General features: G+C 34.8%; 1 protein-coding gene across 1 annotated transcript in view; it reads right to left on the bottom strand.

Annotated features, from left to right (window-relative positions):
* Nucleotides 1–19,045, bottom strand: part of CFAP54 (cilia and flagella associated protein 54) — a 379,568-nt gene that overhangs the window by 237,501 nt on the left and 123,022 nt on the right. The window contains exons 20-22 of the mRNA XM_023735735.1: nucleotides 11,275–11,451; nucleotides 8,296–8,388; nucleotides 7,861–8,046 (exon numbers count right to left, since the gene is read on the bottom strand). Of these exons, the coding sequence (XP_023591503.1) occupies nucleotides 7,861–8,046; nucleotides 8,296–8,388; nucleotides 11,275–11,451 (456 nt within the window). The remainder of the gene's footprint in view (nucleotides 1–7,860; nucleotides 8,047–8,295; nucleotides 8,389–11,274; nucleotides 11,452–19,045) is intronic.

Here is a 19,045-nt window from a genome sequence, read left to right as displayed (position 1 = left end):
GTATTTTTACTTGTGATACGCATATCTTAGGCAAGAATTCTGATAAGGTTCTATCATGGACTAATTTCATACACAGCTGTCCCCTCTGCTGTTCTGGTCTATGGTGCCATGGTAAGGTAAGGACGACCAATGGCAAGGGAGACAGACACATCTTGAAATCTCTTTTATTTCTAAATTGCATGGAAATTTGAAACTCTGTAAGGATGTTTCAAATCCTCATAAGCAAAACAAAGATCACATCCGAGCCAAATTAATTTCATTTTCATCTATCTCGGCAGTGCATTCCATTTATTATAGATACTGTTATAATGAACAATCTGTTCCAAGAGAAACAATCAGATTTCCCAAACCTAAAATATGAAATATACTTCATTCTTCTCTGGTTCTGACTGACACTTTCAGAGCTTTTGTGCAACAAAGAGCTCACAGCTGAAAAGAGTAAAGGGATAAAGCAGATGAAGCTTCCCAGAAGCCAAGACATGTTTTAACACATTTAACATTAGGAGAAATAAATGATTCCAGTAGTAAAGCCTGGAAGTTCAAGGGAAAAAAAAAATCATCAACATATCAACCAACATTTACCTGTTTCTTTTGGTAGAATATCTATCTCTAAAGATATTTCTAAAAATCAAATCTATTTAAATATGCATATAACAATATGAAATCTCACGGAATAAGTTACGTGCTGCTTCAAATCCTTTATGGGAGTATAAACCGTAAATAAATTCATTGAATTAAGTATGTAAATGACATGTTACTAGAATACATTCCACTCAAGGGAATAATTTATAGGACCAGAACTTTCCAAATCTGCCAAATCAATACTCATTATCAACCAGCCAATAAGCTTTTGTGAAGTTTCTACTCTGTGCTCAACACTGTAGGGGTAGATTCTTCAAAGCGTAAGAATGGTCCCATAGTCTATGAAACTATAATCAAGTAATAAACAATCACAGAAAAACTACAAAAAATAGCTTAATAATTGTAGAGGTTCAGGAAAGGAGAAATGAAAACTTCTAGGAGGAGGCAGAGCTTAAGCTAGACCCTAAGGCAGGGATGAGATTTGGATTGCCACAGTTTAGACAGAATCTGAAATAGGTCTAGTAATGAGAATCACCATAGTGTGTTTAGGAAAGACTGGAAAGATGGATCAGAATTTGAAAACAAGTAGGCAATATTATTGAAGAGGTAAAGTGGTGCATGATTAAAGAAGGCCTTGAATATCAGGTGGAAGTATTTAAAGAGGTCAAGCACACGCATATTGTATTGAATTCTCATTACAACTCTCTGAGGTAGGCTCTATTACCATCTCTCCTTACCAAGAGAAACTGGGGCATAAAGAAGTTGAATAATTTGTACAGAGCCTAACAGTCAGTAAAAATGGTGGAACCAAGACTTAGAGTAAATGAGTCACTTCTCTGGGTTGCATTTGTCAAAAGATGGTCACTAACGCACCACACAATTTTAAGATTCAACAACGAAAATGACAACAGATTATGTGAAACAGACTGGTGAAATTTGAATTGACTTTTCTTGCTTTTTAAAAAAATATCATTTTAAAAATAATGTTATCTGTTCAACTGGTGAACATTGTGAGACAAGAAAAGACAACATGATAAAACTAATGTTTGTAAAACCGTGAGATGTGGGTTTTTTAACAGGGTGCCATGACATAAGCATATTCAAGGATGACTAACCTTGTAGTGATATGCAGAATAGATTTTAGAAGGGATCAGCCTAAAATGAAAAAGAAGCACTGAAAGACTAATGAAATAATTAGGTACAGTAGGCATCACCTACTTAATACAAATACAAGACCTTCACTTGGCTACCAGAACTCCATACTCTTGGTTTTCTTTTTACCTCACAGGCCACATTCTTTCTCAAGTCCCTCCTCTTTTCCCCAATCTCTTTATACTGGCATACCCCAGGGCTCAGTTTTAGGGCCACTGCTCTCTTGTCTCTACACTCATTTCCATGGTGGTATCATTCAGTCTTAGGGCTTTAAATATAACTACCCTCAAATCCCTCTCCTGCCCAGACCTCTCTCCCAAACTCCAGATTTATACATCTAGCTGACTACTCAACACTTCTATCTAAATATCTAATAAACATCTTACAGTCAGCATGCCTCAATCTGAACTCCTAATCATTCTTGTCCCAAATCTACCCCACACACAGTCTTCCCCATTTCAGTGGATGTCAACTCTACCCATCTAGTTGGTCAGCTAAATATTGCAATCTTTTATTTTTATCTTATTTCTATCAGGAACTTTTGTTAGCTCCTCCTTCAAAACATATGCAGAATCTGACCACTTCCCACCACATCAGTAGCCATCATCCTAGCCAAACCATCTTTATTGCTCACTGGTTGACAGCAATATACAGATCCCCCTGCTTCCCCTCTTGTCCCCTTATGGTCTATTGCCAATAGAGCAGCCAGGACAAACCTTTGAAAATAGAAGTCATGTTATGGTATGTCACTACTCAAAACCCCCCAATGGCTGCCCACTTCATTCAAGATAAAAGCCAAAGTCTTTGTTATGACCTAGAAGTCTTTTCATGATCTGCTCTCCGATCCACTCCACTAACCTCTTACCACTCTGACCTCTCCTCTCTCTGGGTCCCTCTACTCCAGCCATACTTGCCTCAATGTTTCTCAAACATACCAGGTGCACTGCTGGAAACCTTAGGGCCTCTGCTCTAGCTGTTCCTTTGGCCTGGAATGCTCTTGCCCCAGAGAACCACTGGCTAACTCCCTCATTGCCTTCAAGTCTCTGTTCAAATCTCACCTTCTAGATGACGTCTTCCCTGATCATCCTATTTAATACTACAATCTGCCTTTCATTCCCCGACCTCACACTTCCAGTTCCCCTTACCAAACTCTTTTTTTTCCATAGTGTCATCATCTTCTTTTTTTTTTTTTTTAATTTTTTTAAAATTGTACTTTAGGTGAAGGTTTACAGAACAAATAGTTTCTCATTACACAGTCAGTACACATATTGTTTTATGACATTGGTTAACAACCCCACACATGTCAACTCTCTCCCTTCTCGACCTTGAAGGACCTTTTTTCTTTTTTGGTGAAAATATACATAGCCAAAGATACACCATTTCAAAAATTTCTACATGTACAATTCAGTGACATCGATTATATTCTTCCAGTTGTGCTGCTATTCTCACTATCCTTTCCCTAATTATTCCATCACCATTATCTTCAACTCACTGCCCCCTAGGCTTCCCATCAAACGTTCTGAGTTGCTGTTGTCAATTTGATCTCACATAATTATTTTTCTTTTTGTACCTTAGATGAAGGTTTGCAGAACAAATAGTTTCTAATTAAACAGTTAGTACACACATTGCCCTGTGACAGTCGTTAACAACCCCACGACATGTCAACACTGTCCTTTCTCAACCTTGGGTTCCCTATCACCAGCTTTCCTGTCCCCTCCTGCCTTCTAGTCCTTGTCCCTGGGCTGCCGTGCCTCATTAGTCCCATTTTGTTTTGTGGGGCTGTCCAATCCCCGGCTGAACAGTGAACCTCGGGAGTGACTTCACCACTGACCTAAAAGGGTGTCTGGGGGCCATACTCTCGGGGTTTCTCCAGTCTATGTCAGGCCAGTAAATCTGGTCTTTTTTTGTGTGTTAGAATTTTGTTCTTCATCCTTCTCCAGCTCTGTCCAGGACCCTCTGTTGTGATGCCGGTCAGAGAAGTCAGTGGTGGTAGCCGGGCACCATCTAGCTGTACTGGACTCAGTCTAGTGAAGGCCTTGGTAGTCGTGGTCCGTTAGTCCTTTGGACTAATCTTTTCCTTGTATCCTGTACTCTTCATACTGTGTTGCTCCCGAAGGGGTGAGACCAGTGAAGTACCTTATCTTAGATGGCTGCTCATAGACTTTTAAGACCCCAGATGCTACTCATCAAGGTAGAATATAGAGCATTGTCTTCATAAACTGTATTATGCCAATTGAGCTAGATGTTCCCCGAGAGCATGGTCCCCACAGCCCTCCACCCAGCAATTCAGTCCCTCTGGGAGTTTGGATGTGTCTATGGAGCTTCCATGACCTTTTCTTGTACAAGTTGTGCTGGCTTCCCCAGTACTGTGTACTGTCTTACCCTTCACCAAAGTTACCACTTATCTATTGTCTATTTAGTACTTCCCCCCATCCCTCCCATCCCTTATAACCAACAAAGATTGTTACTTTTTGTCCATAGTGTCATCATCTTCTAACACACTAGCTAATTTACTTTTTACTGTGCTTATTGTTACTTATCTTCCAGCATAGCATTTTGTTCACTTTGCCTAGAACAGCTGTTCTCAAAGTATGGTCCCAGGACAAACAGCATCAGCATCACCGTGTCAGGAATGCAAATTCTTGGGCCCCACTTCCACTTTACCTACTAAATCAGAAACTCTCGGGGTGGGGTCCAGCAATTTGTGTTTAACTAGCCCTCCAGGTCACTCTGATGCATGGTCACGTTTGAGAACCACTAGCATGGAGCAATGCCTGGCACAGAATAAGCAAGCAATAAATAGTATTTAGAATGGACTTAAAAATTCCCTTTTCTTGATAATCTCCATAGTATACACAAAGGAAGACACCCAGTAATTGTATTATACTATAACATGGTTGACTGGCCCAGGGACAATGCCTGAACCAAACTGGGCCAATCAGATCTCTTTCCCAGGAATTCGAAATCAGGGTTCAGAGCCAGCCAGCTGGTTCCTGTTTACACCTGAAATTGAGGGATAGATTTTTTTAAAAACTTCAAAACTTGCAATCTTTCCTCCAAAGATGGAGAAGTAAAGAAAGCCAATCTTTAGAGAGAGAAGAAAGCAGATGTATATAGAGAAACAAAGGTAAGAGACCTAGAGTTGCCTGGACTCTGCAGCCTTCCCATGGTCTAGCTGCATTCCACCTAATCCTGCTCACAGACTGCTAATTTTCTACACTTTAATATCACATTATTTACCTACTTAAAGAGGAAGAGTAAAAAGAAATGAGGCTACAAAGAAGAGGAAATTAGAAAATATCCACAGAAAATACATATTCCATAAAGATTCCTGAAAAATGTTCCTAGATTGCCTTAATTAATAGCATCTATGTTAAGGGAAGGAAATCCTGGTGGCATAGTGGTTAAGAGCTATGGCTGCTAACCAAAAGGTCAGCAGTTTGAATCTACCAGATGCTCCTTGGAAACCCTATGGGGCAGTTCTATTCTGTCCTATAGGGTCACTATAGGGTCACTATGAGTCAGAATCCACTTGATGGCAACAGGTTGGTTTTTTTTTAATGTTAAGGGAAAACTTAGTGAAGATTCATCTGACTTTATTGACGTTTATAGAATAATGTTAAGTAAAAGCGCAACCTAAAATCTCAAAAGCTGAGTTAACCCTAGGCATTAAGTGAAATGTATCCATATTTTACTAGAAAATATCAATGATAAAATGTTTTTAAAAACAGAATTATTCTAAAACTAAAAACCAACCACTCTCATGAAAATTAAATCGCTAATCCAAAAGAAAGGTATGTTTCCTATATATAACTTAAAAGTTTAAACTTAAGTTGCAAATTAAGCAGTTTTAATAAGTGAAGAAAGTTCGTTTAAGTCACTTAACATTAGGAGAGGATACTCATAAAACTATCATTAATAACTATAGACCTGCAAATATAGTATCAATAAATAAATGCAGATCATTACTTCACGACACTTCTCATTATCCCAGTCATATAGATTAGACTTAGTTTTATTAACTTTCAATGAAAGTTCTGCCAAATGAAGACTAAGAGTTGAACTACTCCCTGGAGAAAAATTAGGCCTTGATGAAATATTTGGCTTCTCATTTTGAAATAACTGCATCACTGCGAATTAGGGGACATATTAAATTTCAAAGAAATCAAAACATCAGAAAACCATGAAGCAATATGACATGCTAAGCCAATGCTAGACAAATCCTAGCAATTCTCTCAATTTAATTTTCTTTGAAATATATGATAATATAAAATGCCCCTAAGACTTCAGTTTATAATACTAATAAACTATTAAGATAAAAAAATAACACAATGGAAATGTGATAAAATTTAGAATGGCCACCAGCTCTACAGCCAACAATAGGCTTAAAATTAGATGCCTGAGACTTACGTCAGTAAGCTAGTCTTTCTAATGTTCTATTCACAGGTGACATGTTTTAAGTCAGACAATCACTAGTTTAGCAAAAAAATATATTAATGAATGAATATATCGTAACTAAAACAATAATAATATTAAGCCTACTGTGTGACAAGTGCTATGGTTAACCATTTGACAGGCATAATTCCATTTAATCCTCATAATGCCCCTAGGATTTAGCTACTATTATTACCCCCATTTCACAGATGAAAAAACTGCGGCTTAGAAAAATTAAGTCATTTGCTCAGTATCACATGGCTGGAATTTGAACTCAGGTCTGGCTGTCTCTATTGACCCAGAAATTTCTTCCATGAATTTATCCTAAGGATATAACCATGGATGCAGTTAAGGATTTATATACAAATATGTGCATCATGACTTTGTGTATAAGAGCAAAAGACTGGGAAGTATCTAAATACCCAATAGGGGAAAATATCTAAATAAACTATGATAAATCCATAAGATGTAATACTATGCAACTACTAAAAATTATATTTCAGAAGAACATTTAATGGAATGGAAAATGTCAATTATATAGTAAATAAAAATATCAGGGTATAAAATAATATGTTTACTGCATCTAAAATTATATACCACATATAAATTTTTATTGATTTATTATTGGACAAATCTGCTGCAAAAGACCTCTTTAAAGTATTAAAAAGCAAAGATGTCACTTTGAGGACTAAGGTGTGCCTGACCAAGCCATGGTATTTTCAATTGCCTCATATGCACGTGAAAACTGGACAATGAATAAGGAAGACTGAAGAAGAACTGATGTCTTTGAATTATGGTGTGGGCAAAGAATACTGAATATACCATGGACTGCCAGAAGGACAAACAAATCTGCCTTGAAAGAAGTACAGCCAGAATGCTCCGTAGAAGCAAGCATGGCGAGACTACGTCTCACGTACTTTTGACATGCTATCAGGAGGGACCAGTCCCTGGAGAAGGACATCATGCTTGGTAAAGTACAGGGTCATCGAAAAAGAGGAAGACCCTCAATGAGATGGATTGACACAGTGGCTACAACAATAGACTTAAGCATAACAATGATTGTGAGGATGGTGCAGAACTGGGCAGTGCTTCCTTCTGATGTACACAGGGTCACTATGAGTCGGAACCGACTCGATGGCACCTAACAAAACAACAATAATAAATTTATCTATTATACATTTTATACACATATACAGAGATGTAACAGAAGGGATATCTGAATCAGGATTTCTCAACCTCAGCACTATTGACATTTTGGGCTGGATAATTCTTTGTTGTAAGGGGCTTTCCTGTACATTGCAAAATGTTTAGCAGCATCCCTGGCCTCTACTCATTAGATGCCAGTAGCATCTCCCTAGTTGTGACAACCAAAAATGTCTACAGTGAACTGCTGCTCTGGAGGATTGCATTACAGATAAATTTTATTTTCTTTCTTTGTGCATTTCAGTATTTTCCAAATTTTCTGAAATTAATGAGTTACATTTGTAATCCAGGAAGAAAAATGTTATTGTAAAACGCAAACTTACTAATAAGAGAAAGAATGATTCATATTTTCTGAGACTGAACTGCAATAATGAAAAATGTATATTATAGGAGCTTTAGAATATCTGCTGTTTTTTTCAAACAGAAATTGTTTAGTAACCGCTTAAAGGAAAGAAAAATAGAGAAAAAAATTGCAGAAGTCTCTTCTACCTGAGTCAGGAACGTCCGAGCAGTAAGTGCAGAAAGGGGTGGATAAACCAGAATTGGCTTTGTTGTCTCCCCAATAGCATCACCAATAAGCTTCCCATTAGAAGAATAAGCAGCAATTGCAAATATGTATTTTTCATTGGTTTCTAAACCTTTCACTTCAAAAATGCTCTGACCATCAGCTGGTATCTAGTAACAAAAACATATTTCAACTTATATATGGAAAATTAAAATACTGTGAGTTTTAAAATACAAGTAAATCTTCTATGCAAAAAAAACAAAACTTTTTATTTATGGTTAGATTTTAGTTATGACTCAAGTTGAAATTAGAGAGATTCACTGAAATAATGACTTTATAAGAAAAAAAAAATTCAATTGTCATTAAAAAGGCTGTTGGTAAGATTTCCAGACATTTAGAGGTTTTTTAATTTGACGTACCGCTTCTCCTGAGTTTGGGAGATGGTTATTGTTTAGCCTTACTTTTCCATAGCTTCCTTCTGCTTTGCAACCCAAAATGCAGTACCAGGAGACCTGCCGAGAAGAGAGATGTACCTATCACTTGTAGTCTGTTTAACAAGGCATTCAATATTTTTTTCTCTCAATGCGGCAAAAGGAATATTTGTCTAAATAAGAATGTAATTATTCAAGTTTTAAAACATGAAATCTAAGTTTACAAACACACTTAGGTTTACTCTTAGAGAAGTAAAGGCAAAGATAGGGCTAGTGGACCTTAGACTACCAAGACTAAAATATTATTCATTACAATATTGAGTATTTTAACTACCATTAACTGAGCAAGGCCCTAAGTGCTAAGTGTTGTTAGGAAATTTACATATACTTTCTAACACTGACACCATCCCTATGAGAGAGGTAGTACCACAGTCATTTTGCTTTAGAGGAGTGGAGAAGCAGAGATGTGAACCAACTCGCCCATTATCACACAGGTCATTGATGTCAAAGATGACTTCATCTGGATGGAAAAAAGATCAACACTCAAATAATCTTCATATTTCATTTAATAATATATCACAAAAAAGAAAGTGGAAAAAAGCAAGATACTGCATTGCAGTATTTAAAATAAAATGTAAAAACACATATGAAAAAAGCCTGAAAGAAAATGCTGCAAAATAAGAAAAGTAGGAGGGTTTGGATGGTAAAATAGTAATATTATGGGTAATTCTTTTTCTCTAGTTTCTAAATTTTCTGAAACATGAAATTACTTTGATAATTTAAACAGACATAAACTAAACAAAAAATAAAAATTCCATAAAAACAATCAAACTTAAATTTGGTTAAATGGTTAGGCAACGGTCCTTCTGCTAAGATGTCAAAAATAATAGAGATTCCTTACTGTAATGAATTATTCTCACTAACAGATCAAAGTAGGAAAAGGGGAACAAGCTGATACTTAGGGAGTTAGTTTTATGAACCACCTATACCATGTACCAGGGTTTGGGAAAAGGGTATTCCTTTCTCTACCTCACAACATCTCAACCCCTAAACTACAAGGGAAGCTGGAAAGAAGCTGGAAGAATGTAATTCTCTGTAAGAAGTAATTGCCTCTTACAGCTTATGCCTGGCACTTCTTCCAGCACAACAGAACAACTCTAAAGGTGTCTAGTCTACACCAGTGGTTCTCACCCTGACTGTGCACCAGAATCACTTTCTAAAAATACAGATTGTACAGAATCAACTATTTTATTAATTACAGATACCCAAGTCTGTTCAATTCCATGAATTAGGGTTTCTGGTGCAGATGTCCAAACCTGTGTATTTTCAAAGAGAATGTCTCAGGTGATTGTGATGTGCACATCTAATTAAGAAGCACTAGTCAAAGGCAGGAGGGTTCAAGGACAGAGAGGGCATTAAAGGAACTTTGAAGTTGGAGACTGGAAGGAAAAAAACCACGTAGCTCTCAGAAAATTTTAAAAAGTAACTTCCCTTGATTTCCCATACAAAAAAGAATACCACTTTTCGTAAGAGAAAAAAAAAAACAAAAACCAGAAAGGCTATGTTACATGACTTAAATCATTACTGCTCTAAGTTAAGCTTTTATACATAAACCAGTATTTGTAGGGTAAAATTCTCTCTAAAAGCTATTTTACAAGATGACTTTATATTTTTATTTTATTCCACTGATGTTTTCCATCTTAGTTTGTGTAACTGTAAAAAGCAATGTATAACTAGAATCTGCGTGAAAGACACCATGTACAAATCACCACTAACTGTAGAAGCGTTTATAAATAATAAAAATAGCACCAGCATTTTCAACTGTAAAAACAGATTTTAATGAAATGAATGCCCTAAAAAGAAATTTGATAAGACAAAAGATGGCTGAAGCCTCAAATAATACAACTTATTTAAGCCCACACCACCATCTAGTGCTGATGAGGAGGAATGGAACGTGATAATTTTCAGGAGCACACAACTCTACTAACATATAATATACATAAATTTCATATAATGTACTAAGTGACAAGTCCTAAAATTAAAAGTCGGATTCTTATATCTTCCTATTTCCAAATATTATAAAATAAAATAAATTAGTCAAAAAATCAAAATACATAAAAAATTAGATTTTGGTTAAATAAACCAAAACATTTGAATAAAAACTAACAAAAACTCTTAGTAAGTCAAGCAGTATTAGTTCTGTGCTGAATTTCCAAAATTAATGAATCTCTTTTCTTAAACAGATTCATAGAAATCTGAAGTCAAACTAAAACTGCTAGCAATAGTTATTATAGCAGAGTTATGTGTAAGATGAATGCTATTTCTTCTCCCCCAAGTGTAAAGCATTATGAAGGTTGTACTGCCTCTCACTGATGTCCATTTCTCATTAGTCTGATGCTCTCTAAAGGATGAAACCATGCTTTATTTGTGTTTATCTTTGTACCTCAATTACCTTGCACTGAAATGGGCAGGTAATAGACAATAAATGCTTGTTGGATAGAACTCACGAAAAACATCACTGAATAACAGAATCACAGTCTATAACTTCATTCATTGCTTTAAGCGAACTTGGCTACATACATGTTATATATTACCTCATTTAATTTTCGCAGTAACAGTGCTTTACAAATTAAAAAAATAATAAACCTCAGGAAATGTATTCATCTTTCTAGAATTTTAAACCTCTATCTGACTCCGAAGACAGTGGTCTTTCCACTATACCAAGATTATGCAAGTTGAAGCAGAACATCCTGAAGAGAATTCAAGAAAAACTTTTTTTTATACAACATCAAAGGATGTGTTGTTGATCATCCAAAACAGGAAAATCAGAATACTAACTGTAAGTGTTCAGTGTTTATAAATAAAACCAAAATCTATTCAGATCATAAAAAACAAAAGTATCAATCATTATAGCCATAAAAGTACTTAGGCTGCTTTGCATGAAGTAAAGATCATAATGGATCATACCTTGACATCTGAAATAAATGGAGCAGGTTTCAATGTCACAGAACAATGAGTCCGGGACAGCAGGATAGGTGGAGGAGGAATTCTGCTTTTCTTTCTTTTCGAATTTTCAAAGTCTTTCTGATATAAATACAGAGCATTTTGTTCTGCTTCAGTCTTCTCAATTAAAGAATATGCTTCCTATAATGAAGTGTGAAAACAGAAAACTACATTTCAAGAGCTTGAACTTCATTTATGTTTGCAGAATTCTGGTGACGTTAAACAATATTATCTTGGCTACATGTGCTTTTTGAGCCTCGGTTATCATTTCAAGCATGGAGTGATTTTCTAGAAGAAAAAACTGGCTACTAAATAAGGCTATACATGACTACCAATGGCATTATATTTATATGTTTAGTATATTTATCATTATCACACATTAACACGAGATATTTCATTTTTAAAATCAAACCTTCTGAATATCTACCAACATATTTCATTGTCCTTAAAAAGTTCATACCAAATCATCTGCATTTATACTGGTGACGTAAGCACACCTTTAATGTGCTTTAGGTGTGACTCTCAAATAATGAAACTATTGCTATATGTAGTTTATAAAATGAATATTATTGAGAGTCTCTTACTATCAGCAAGAAGAATTAAAATAGACAAAAACATTTACTCTTTAGACCTGAAGGAAAAGCAATTTTTTTTTAAAGGTTATACACTGAGAAATAACAAATTAAAAAAAAAAAAAAGGATAAAAACTCAGGGGGTCTAAACAATATTTCAAAAGTAAGATTAAATATATCAGCAATAATAACACATGCAAATGGGTTAAACTCCCCTTTTAAATTAAGTTTAAAAGGAAAGACTTTCTAATCGAGTCCCAAAGCAAAAACTCATGGAAATGTTTTTTAAAAATAAACAGATGATGGAAAAAGAAGTATCTTTTCAACAAATGGTGCTGGAACTGGATAGCAGTATACAAAAGAGTGAAGGTGGACCCCTACCTCACACCATATGCAAATATAAACTCAAAATGAATCGTAAACCTAACTGTAAGAGCTAAAACTATAAAATTCTTAGAAGAAAACATAGCAGATTTTTTGTGACCTTGTGTTGGAAATGGTTTCTTATATACAATGGCAAAAGCTCAAGTGATAAATAAAAAAACAGATAAATTGGGCTTCATCAAAATTAAAAACATTTGTGCTTCAAAGAACACCAGTAAGAAAGTGAAAAGACAACACATTGACTTGGAGAAACTATTTACAAATCTGGTATCTAATAAGAGATTTGTATCTGGAATATATAAACTGTTACAATTCAATAATAAAAAGACAATAACCCAATTAAAAATGGGCAAAGGATTTAAATAGACATTTCTCCAAAAAAGATATACAAATAGCTGATGAGCACATGAAAAGTGCACAACATCATTAGTCACTAGGGAAATACAAATTAAAACCACAATGAGAAATCACTTCACACCCACAAAGATGTCTCAAAGTAAATCATAAACCTATAATCAAACAGACAGACAATAACAAGTGTTGGTGAAGATGTGAACAAACTAGAATCCTTATACACTGCTAGTAGGAATGTAAAATAGTGCAGCCATGTTGGAAAACAGTTCTGCAGTTTCTTAAAATGTTAAACACAGAGTTACCATATCACCAAGCAATTCCACTCCTGAGTATATAATCAAGAGAAATGAAAGCATACGTCTACACAAAAACTTGTACAGATGTTCACAGTGGCATTATTTATAATAGCTAAAAAGAAGAAACAACCCAAATGTCCATCAACTGATGAATAAACAAAATGTGGTCTATTACACAATGGAATGTTATTTGGCAATAAAAAGGAATGAAGTACCAAAACCCTTTGGAGCACAGTTCTACTCTGACACACTTGGGGGTCACCATAAGCTGGAATCAACTTGGAATTAAAAAAAAGAATAAAGTACTTATACATGCTACAACATGAATAAACCTTGAAAACATTATGGTAAGTGAAAGAAGCCAAAAACAAAACAACACATATTGTATTGTTCCATTTATATGAACAGGCAAATCCACAGTGATGGAAACCAGATTAGTAGTTGCTAGGACTGGTGGTGGCGGTGGGGAAAGGGAGAGTGACTGGTAACAGAGTTTCTTTTTGGGGTGATGAAGATGTTCTAAAATTAGATAGTGGCGATGACTGCACAACTTTGTAAATATACTAAAAATCACTGAATTACAAGCTTTAAAGGGGTGAATTTTACTGGACATGAATTATATCTTAAGAAAATGGTTGAAAAGTAAAAAAGAAGGAAGTAAGGAACAAAGGATGAAGCAAAAGAAGGAAGGAGGAAAAACAGAAGAGATAAATAGAAATAACAAATCATAAAAGGCAAACAAAACCCAAAGAAACTAAAATCAATCAAGGTTCATAATATTAAACATGGATGTTAGGCAAGGATAGTTTCAACTAAAAAGTATTCAATGGAAGAAAGAAATAACATTATATTGATAGTGGATTCAATTCACAAACGTAACTTTCATAAGTCTTTATGTGAAAATTACATGGCATCAAAATATATAAAGTAAAAACTACTAAAATTCCAGGAAAAATACACAGAAACAAATTTGGAGTAGGATACTTTAAACCATCTCTTTTCACTTTTGACAATTCAAGTGGTCAAAAACAAAGATATGGAAGATATTAATAAGTAAGGCTTATTTTTAAAGTATGTATATAATGATATATTGTATTTTTACACAAATGATGTGTACTGTCTATGTCTGTTTGCCAGCTGTGCCCTCCCCCTGCAAGGTATTTTCATAAGCTCTGCTATGCCAATTTTTTTTTTACGTGTTACTGTTTAAAAAATTAGCATAGCGCACTTAGGAAAACATCTCACGGTGGGGGGAGGGGGCACAGGTAGCAAACAAATGTAGAAGGCATGTGTTATTTGGGTAAAAATACACTATATTATAGGTTAATGATATATAATGGAGAATACACTATACTCTAGACATCTTCTCTGGTGTCCATTAAATGTAATATTAAGGCACAAATAAAATCTAAATACTGTTGTTGTTGTTAGATGCCGTCCAGTCAGTTCTAACTCATAGAGACCCTACGTACAAGAGATCAAAACACTGCCCAGTCCTGCTCCATCCTCATAATCATTGTTATGCTTGAGCCCTCTGTTGCAGCCACTGTGTCAGTCCATCTCATTGAGGGTCTTCCTCTTTTTCCCTGACCCTCTACTTTACCAAGCACGATGTCTTCCTCAGAGACTGGTCGCTCCTGATAATATGTCCAAAGTACGTGAGACAAAGTCTCCCCATCCTTGCTTTTAAGGAGCATTCTGGCTGTACTTCTCACAAGACAAATTTGTTCATTCTTTTGGCAGTCCATGGTATATTCAATATTCTTCGCTAAATTAATACTAGCCAAAATTTATTTAACACCTACTATATGCCAAGCTAGAAGTCTGAATCGACTAGACAGCAGTGGGTTTTTTTTTAATATGCCAAGCACTATGCTAATATACATCATCTCATTAATTCGCATTAACACTGTACTGGGACTATTACTATCTTTGTTCTACAAATTAGGAAGTTGAGGCTCAAACAATCTGACTCTGCAACGCATTCTCTTAATGAAAAAGTCTAACACCTTCAGTAATTATAATGATCATGTTCTCTGTTATATTCAATGTCATATTTAATGCAAGACAATTAGAAATGAAAAATAAAAAGCTAAATTAAACTCTCCAACCATCTTCTAAATAAATCTTGGGTCAAAACACATCAAAATTGTAATTACAGGCTATTTAGAAAACAACCATGTCCAAAAATTATAACTTGAAACTACAGTTGAACTCAAATCCATAGCCTAAAATATTTAATTATTAAACAAGAAAGAACTTCAAAAAAATCAATGTTTCCTAAAATGTGGGATATCACGGTATACTGGGCAGCATTTTTCTTTGTAATTACTTGAATGTGAATTTGAAAAATAAATGTAATTACCACTTATACCCCATTATTTTTTTCAGCTATTATTGCTTAGGACAAGAGTAAAGTAGGTAATAAGTTTCAAAAGTAAAGTTGGGAAATACTGTCAATTCAAAAGGAAACAAAATAAACATAAGAAAAATTGAAATAAGGCATAAAAATTTAAGATTAAATCCAAATCTAATTTAATGTGCAAAAATAATAAATAAACAAACAAAAAAATAGCCTTCAGATCAAATCAAGGGAAAAAGAGATACACATATTTAAAGAATGAGAAACGACACATAACCAAAGACAGAGAACATTTTAAGTAGTCTAGAATATTGAAATAACAAAGTTAAAATTCTAGATAAAATGAAAGATTTCTGATGAAAATACAAAATTAGCACATTGACTCAAGAAGCAGAAAACTTGAACATATGAATAATGATGGAAGAAACTCAAAAAGCAATCTAAAAATTACTTTCCATGAAAGTGTCAGGTTTAAATTATTTCATAAACAAAATATTTCAAATCTCAAAAAATCGATAATTCTCATCTGAAGTACAAAAACAAAAAAGAATTATCTATGTGAGATCAAATTGACAACAGCTACTCAAAGGGTTTGATGGGAAGCCTACTGGGCAGTGAGTTGAAGAAAACAGTGACGGAATAATTCGGAAAAGGATAGTGAGAATAGCAGCACAACTGGAAGAACGTAATCGATGTCACTGAATTGTACATGTAGAAATTTTTGAAATGGTGTACCTTTGGCTATGTATATTTTCACCAAAAAAGAAAAAAGGTCCTCCAAGTTCGAGAAGGGAGAGTGTTGATGTGTTGTGGGTGTGTTAACCAATGTCATAAAACAATACGTGTACTGACTGTGTAATGAGAAACTATTTGTTCTGTAAACCTTCACCTACAGTACAATAAAAAAAAAAATTAAAAAAAAGATACTGATAATAAAAGGCAATAATAATGAAAACTAAAAAAAAAAAGGGTAATTCCTACGTCATTCTTTAAAAATCCCAGTACAAAGAAAAGATAGATACCTTCCTGAATAATTTTAACAAAGCTATTATAGCTTTGATAACAAAACCTGAAAAATGGCTGCACATGAAAATAAAAAGAGATCTTCTTACAAATATTAATGTAAACATCCTAAATAAAATACACTGAATCTAGCAATATAGTAAAAGAATAATGCATCATAATTATATTGTCTTTATTCCAGGAATACAGGATAATTTAATATTAAGTCTATAATTTAATATTCTCATAAGTCAAATGAAAAATATATATATGACTACAGTCCTTGATGGCCAGAAAGATATTTGAACATTTTTAGCATTCACTGTTGATTTAAAAAGAACTCAATAAAGTAGGAAAGCTCTTTCCTTAGCATGAGAAAAAAATATTAATTTCAAGCCAACTGCCAGAATCATAGCTAATACTGAATCACTAAAACAACTGTCAATAAAATCCAGAAGAAGACAGAATTCCCACTATTCCATTTTGTTAAGGAAGTTCTAGTCAATTTAACAAATACAAGAAAATAAATCCTGGAAATAAGAAAACAAAATGTCTGTCTACCAAATTTTAAACCCATTTCAGTCTCATACAATAACCTGTGCTGTCTTCCCTATACAACAGACATGTTGAGTTTCAAGTTTCCATTTGGAAATCTGGGCCTGAAGTTCAAAAGACAGGATAAGACTGGAGACAGGATTTGGGAGTCATCTGCATAAAAGTGATATTTAAAGCTCCTGTAGCAGTGTAAGTTATAAAACTATAGTGTCATACACTTTTTCCTAAAATAATAAAGCTTGACCTAAATTGAGATCAGAATTAACTTCTCATTTTTATTTTTTATTGGAAATGGTTGACATGAAAGTCTAAGATAATTAGTCACGATTAATATTTATCTCTAATGATAAATGGTTTTTTTAATTCCATCTATTCTGTGTCAGAAGACCTTGAAAATTTTTTCTGCATTTGCAAGTCAAGAATCTTAGCCATCTGCATGGGACAATTATTCCTTCTTGTGGAGGAAAGGGATGTTTTATATGGTCACCATGTTTCTAGAGCCTAAGTGAAAAAGACCTTAGGAGTTTTGAAAAACTAATTTGTATAGAATAAGGGAGGAAACCCCATGTGTTTCTGAACAAAGAAGAAGGATTGGTATTCGGAAAATATAGCCTTGCTCATGATAGAAACGACACCAGACATCACATGATAGAATTTTGCAAGACCAATGACTTCTTCATTGCAAATACCTTTTTTCAATAACATAAATGGTGACTATCTATACACATGGACCTCACCAGATGGAATACACAGGAATCAAATTGACTACATCTGTGGAAAGAGACAATAGAAAAGCTCAATATCATCAGTCAGAACAAGGAATTATGGAACAAACCATCAATTGCTCATATGCAAGTTCAAGTGGAAGCTGAAGAAAATCAGAATAAGTCCATGAGAGCCAAACTACAACCTTGATATATCCCTCCTGAATTTAGAGACCATCTCAAGAACAGATTTGATGCGTTGAACGCTAATGACTGAAGACCAGACGAGTTGTGGAATGACATCAAGGACATCACACGTGAAGAAAGCAAGAGGTCATTAAAAAGACAGGAAAGAAAGAAAAGACTGAAATGGATGTCAGAAGAGACTGAAACTTGCTCTTGAATGTTGAGTAGCTAAAGCAAAAGAAAAAAATTATGAAGAAAAATAGCTGAACAGAAGATTTCAAAGGGTGGTTGCAGAAGACAAAGTAAAGCATTATGATGACATGTGCAAAGACCTGGAGTTAGAAAATCAAAAGGGAAGAACACACTCGGCATTTCTCAAGCCAAAAGAACTGAAGAAAAAATGCAAGCTTCCAGTTGTAATAATGAAGGATTCTATGGGCAAAATACTGAACGACACAGGTAGCATAAAAAGAAGATGGAAGGAATACACAAGAGTCACTGTACCAAAAAGAACTGGTCAACATTCAATCATTTCAGGAGGTAGCATATGATTAAGAACCCATGGTACTGAGGGAAGAAGTCCAAGTTACACTGAAGACATCGGCAAAAAAACAAGGCTCCAGGAATTGATGGAATACCAATTGAGATGTTTCAACAAACTGATGCAGCGCTGGAAGCACTCACTTTTCTATACCAAGAAATTTGGAAGACAGCTACCTGGTCAACCAACAGGAAGAGATCCATATTTATACCCATTTCAAAGAAAGGTGATCCAACCATATGCAGAAATTATCACACAATATCATTAATATCACAAGGAAGTAAAATTTTACTGACGATCATTCAAAAGCAGCTGCAGCAGTATATCAACAGGGACCTGCCAGAAACTCAAGCCAGATTCAGAAGAGGACACGGAACCAGGGATATCATTGCTGATGTCAGATGGATCCTGGCTGAAAGCAGAGAATACCAGAAAGATGTTTACCTGTGTTTTATTGACTATGAAAAGGCATACAACTGTGTAGATCTTAAGAAATTATGGATAACCATTGTGAAGAATGGGAATTCTAGAACACTTAATCGTACTCATGAGGAACCTGTACATAGGTCAAGAGGCAGTTGTTTGAACAAAACAAAGGGATACAACAAGTTCCAGCAAAATAGCAATCTAGGCAGAAGCACCACGCTGTCCCTCCACAGCAAAGGTCCGAAAAACTAAGCCAAACAGAGAATACAACAATCCTGAAACCCTAAAACATCAAATGAAGAGATAAAGAACTCAGCCAAGCACCAAATAGAGTGAGAAAACTGACAGAGAAC

The sequence above is a fragment of the Trichechus manatus genome, unplaced genomic scaffold, assembly GCF_000243295.1.
Source record: "Trichechus manatus latirostris isolate Lorelei unplaced genomic scaffold, TriManLat1.0 scaffold00081, whole genome shotgun sequence".
NCBI lineage: Eukaryota > Metazoa > Chordata > Mammalia > Sirenia > Trichechidae > Trichechus > Trichechus manatus.
Note: the sequence above shows the minus strand (reverse complement) of the source record. Positions and strands in the feature narration are given on the sequence as shown.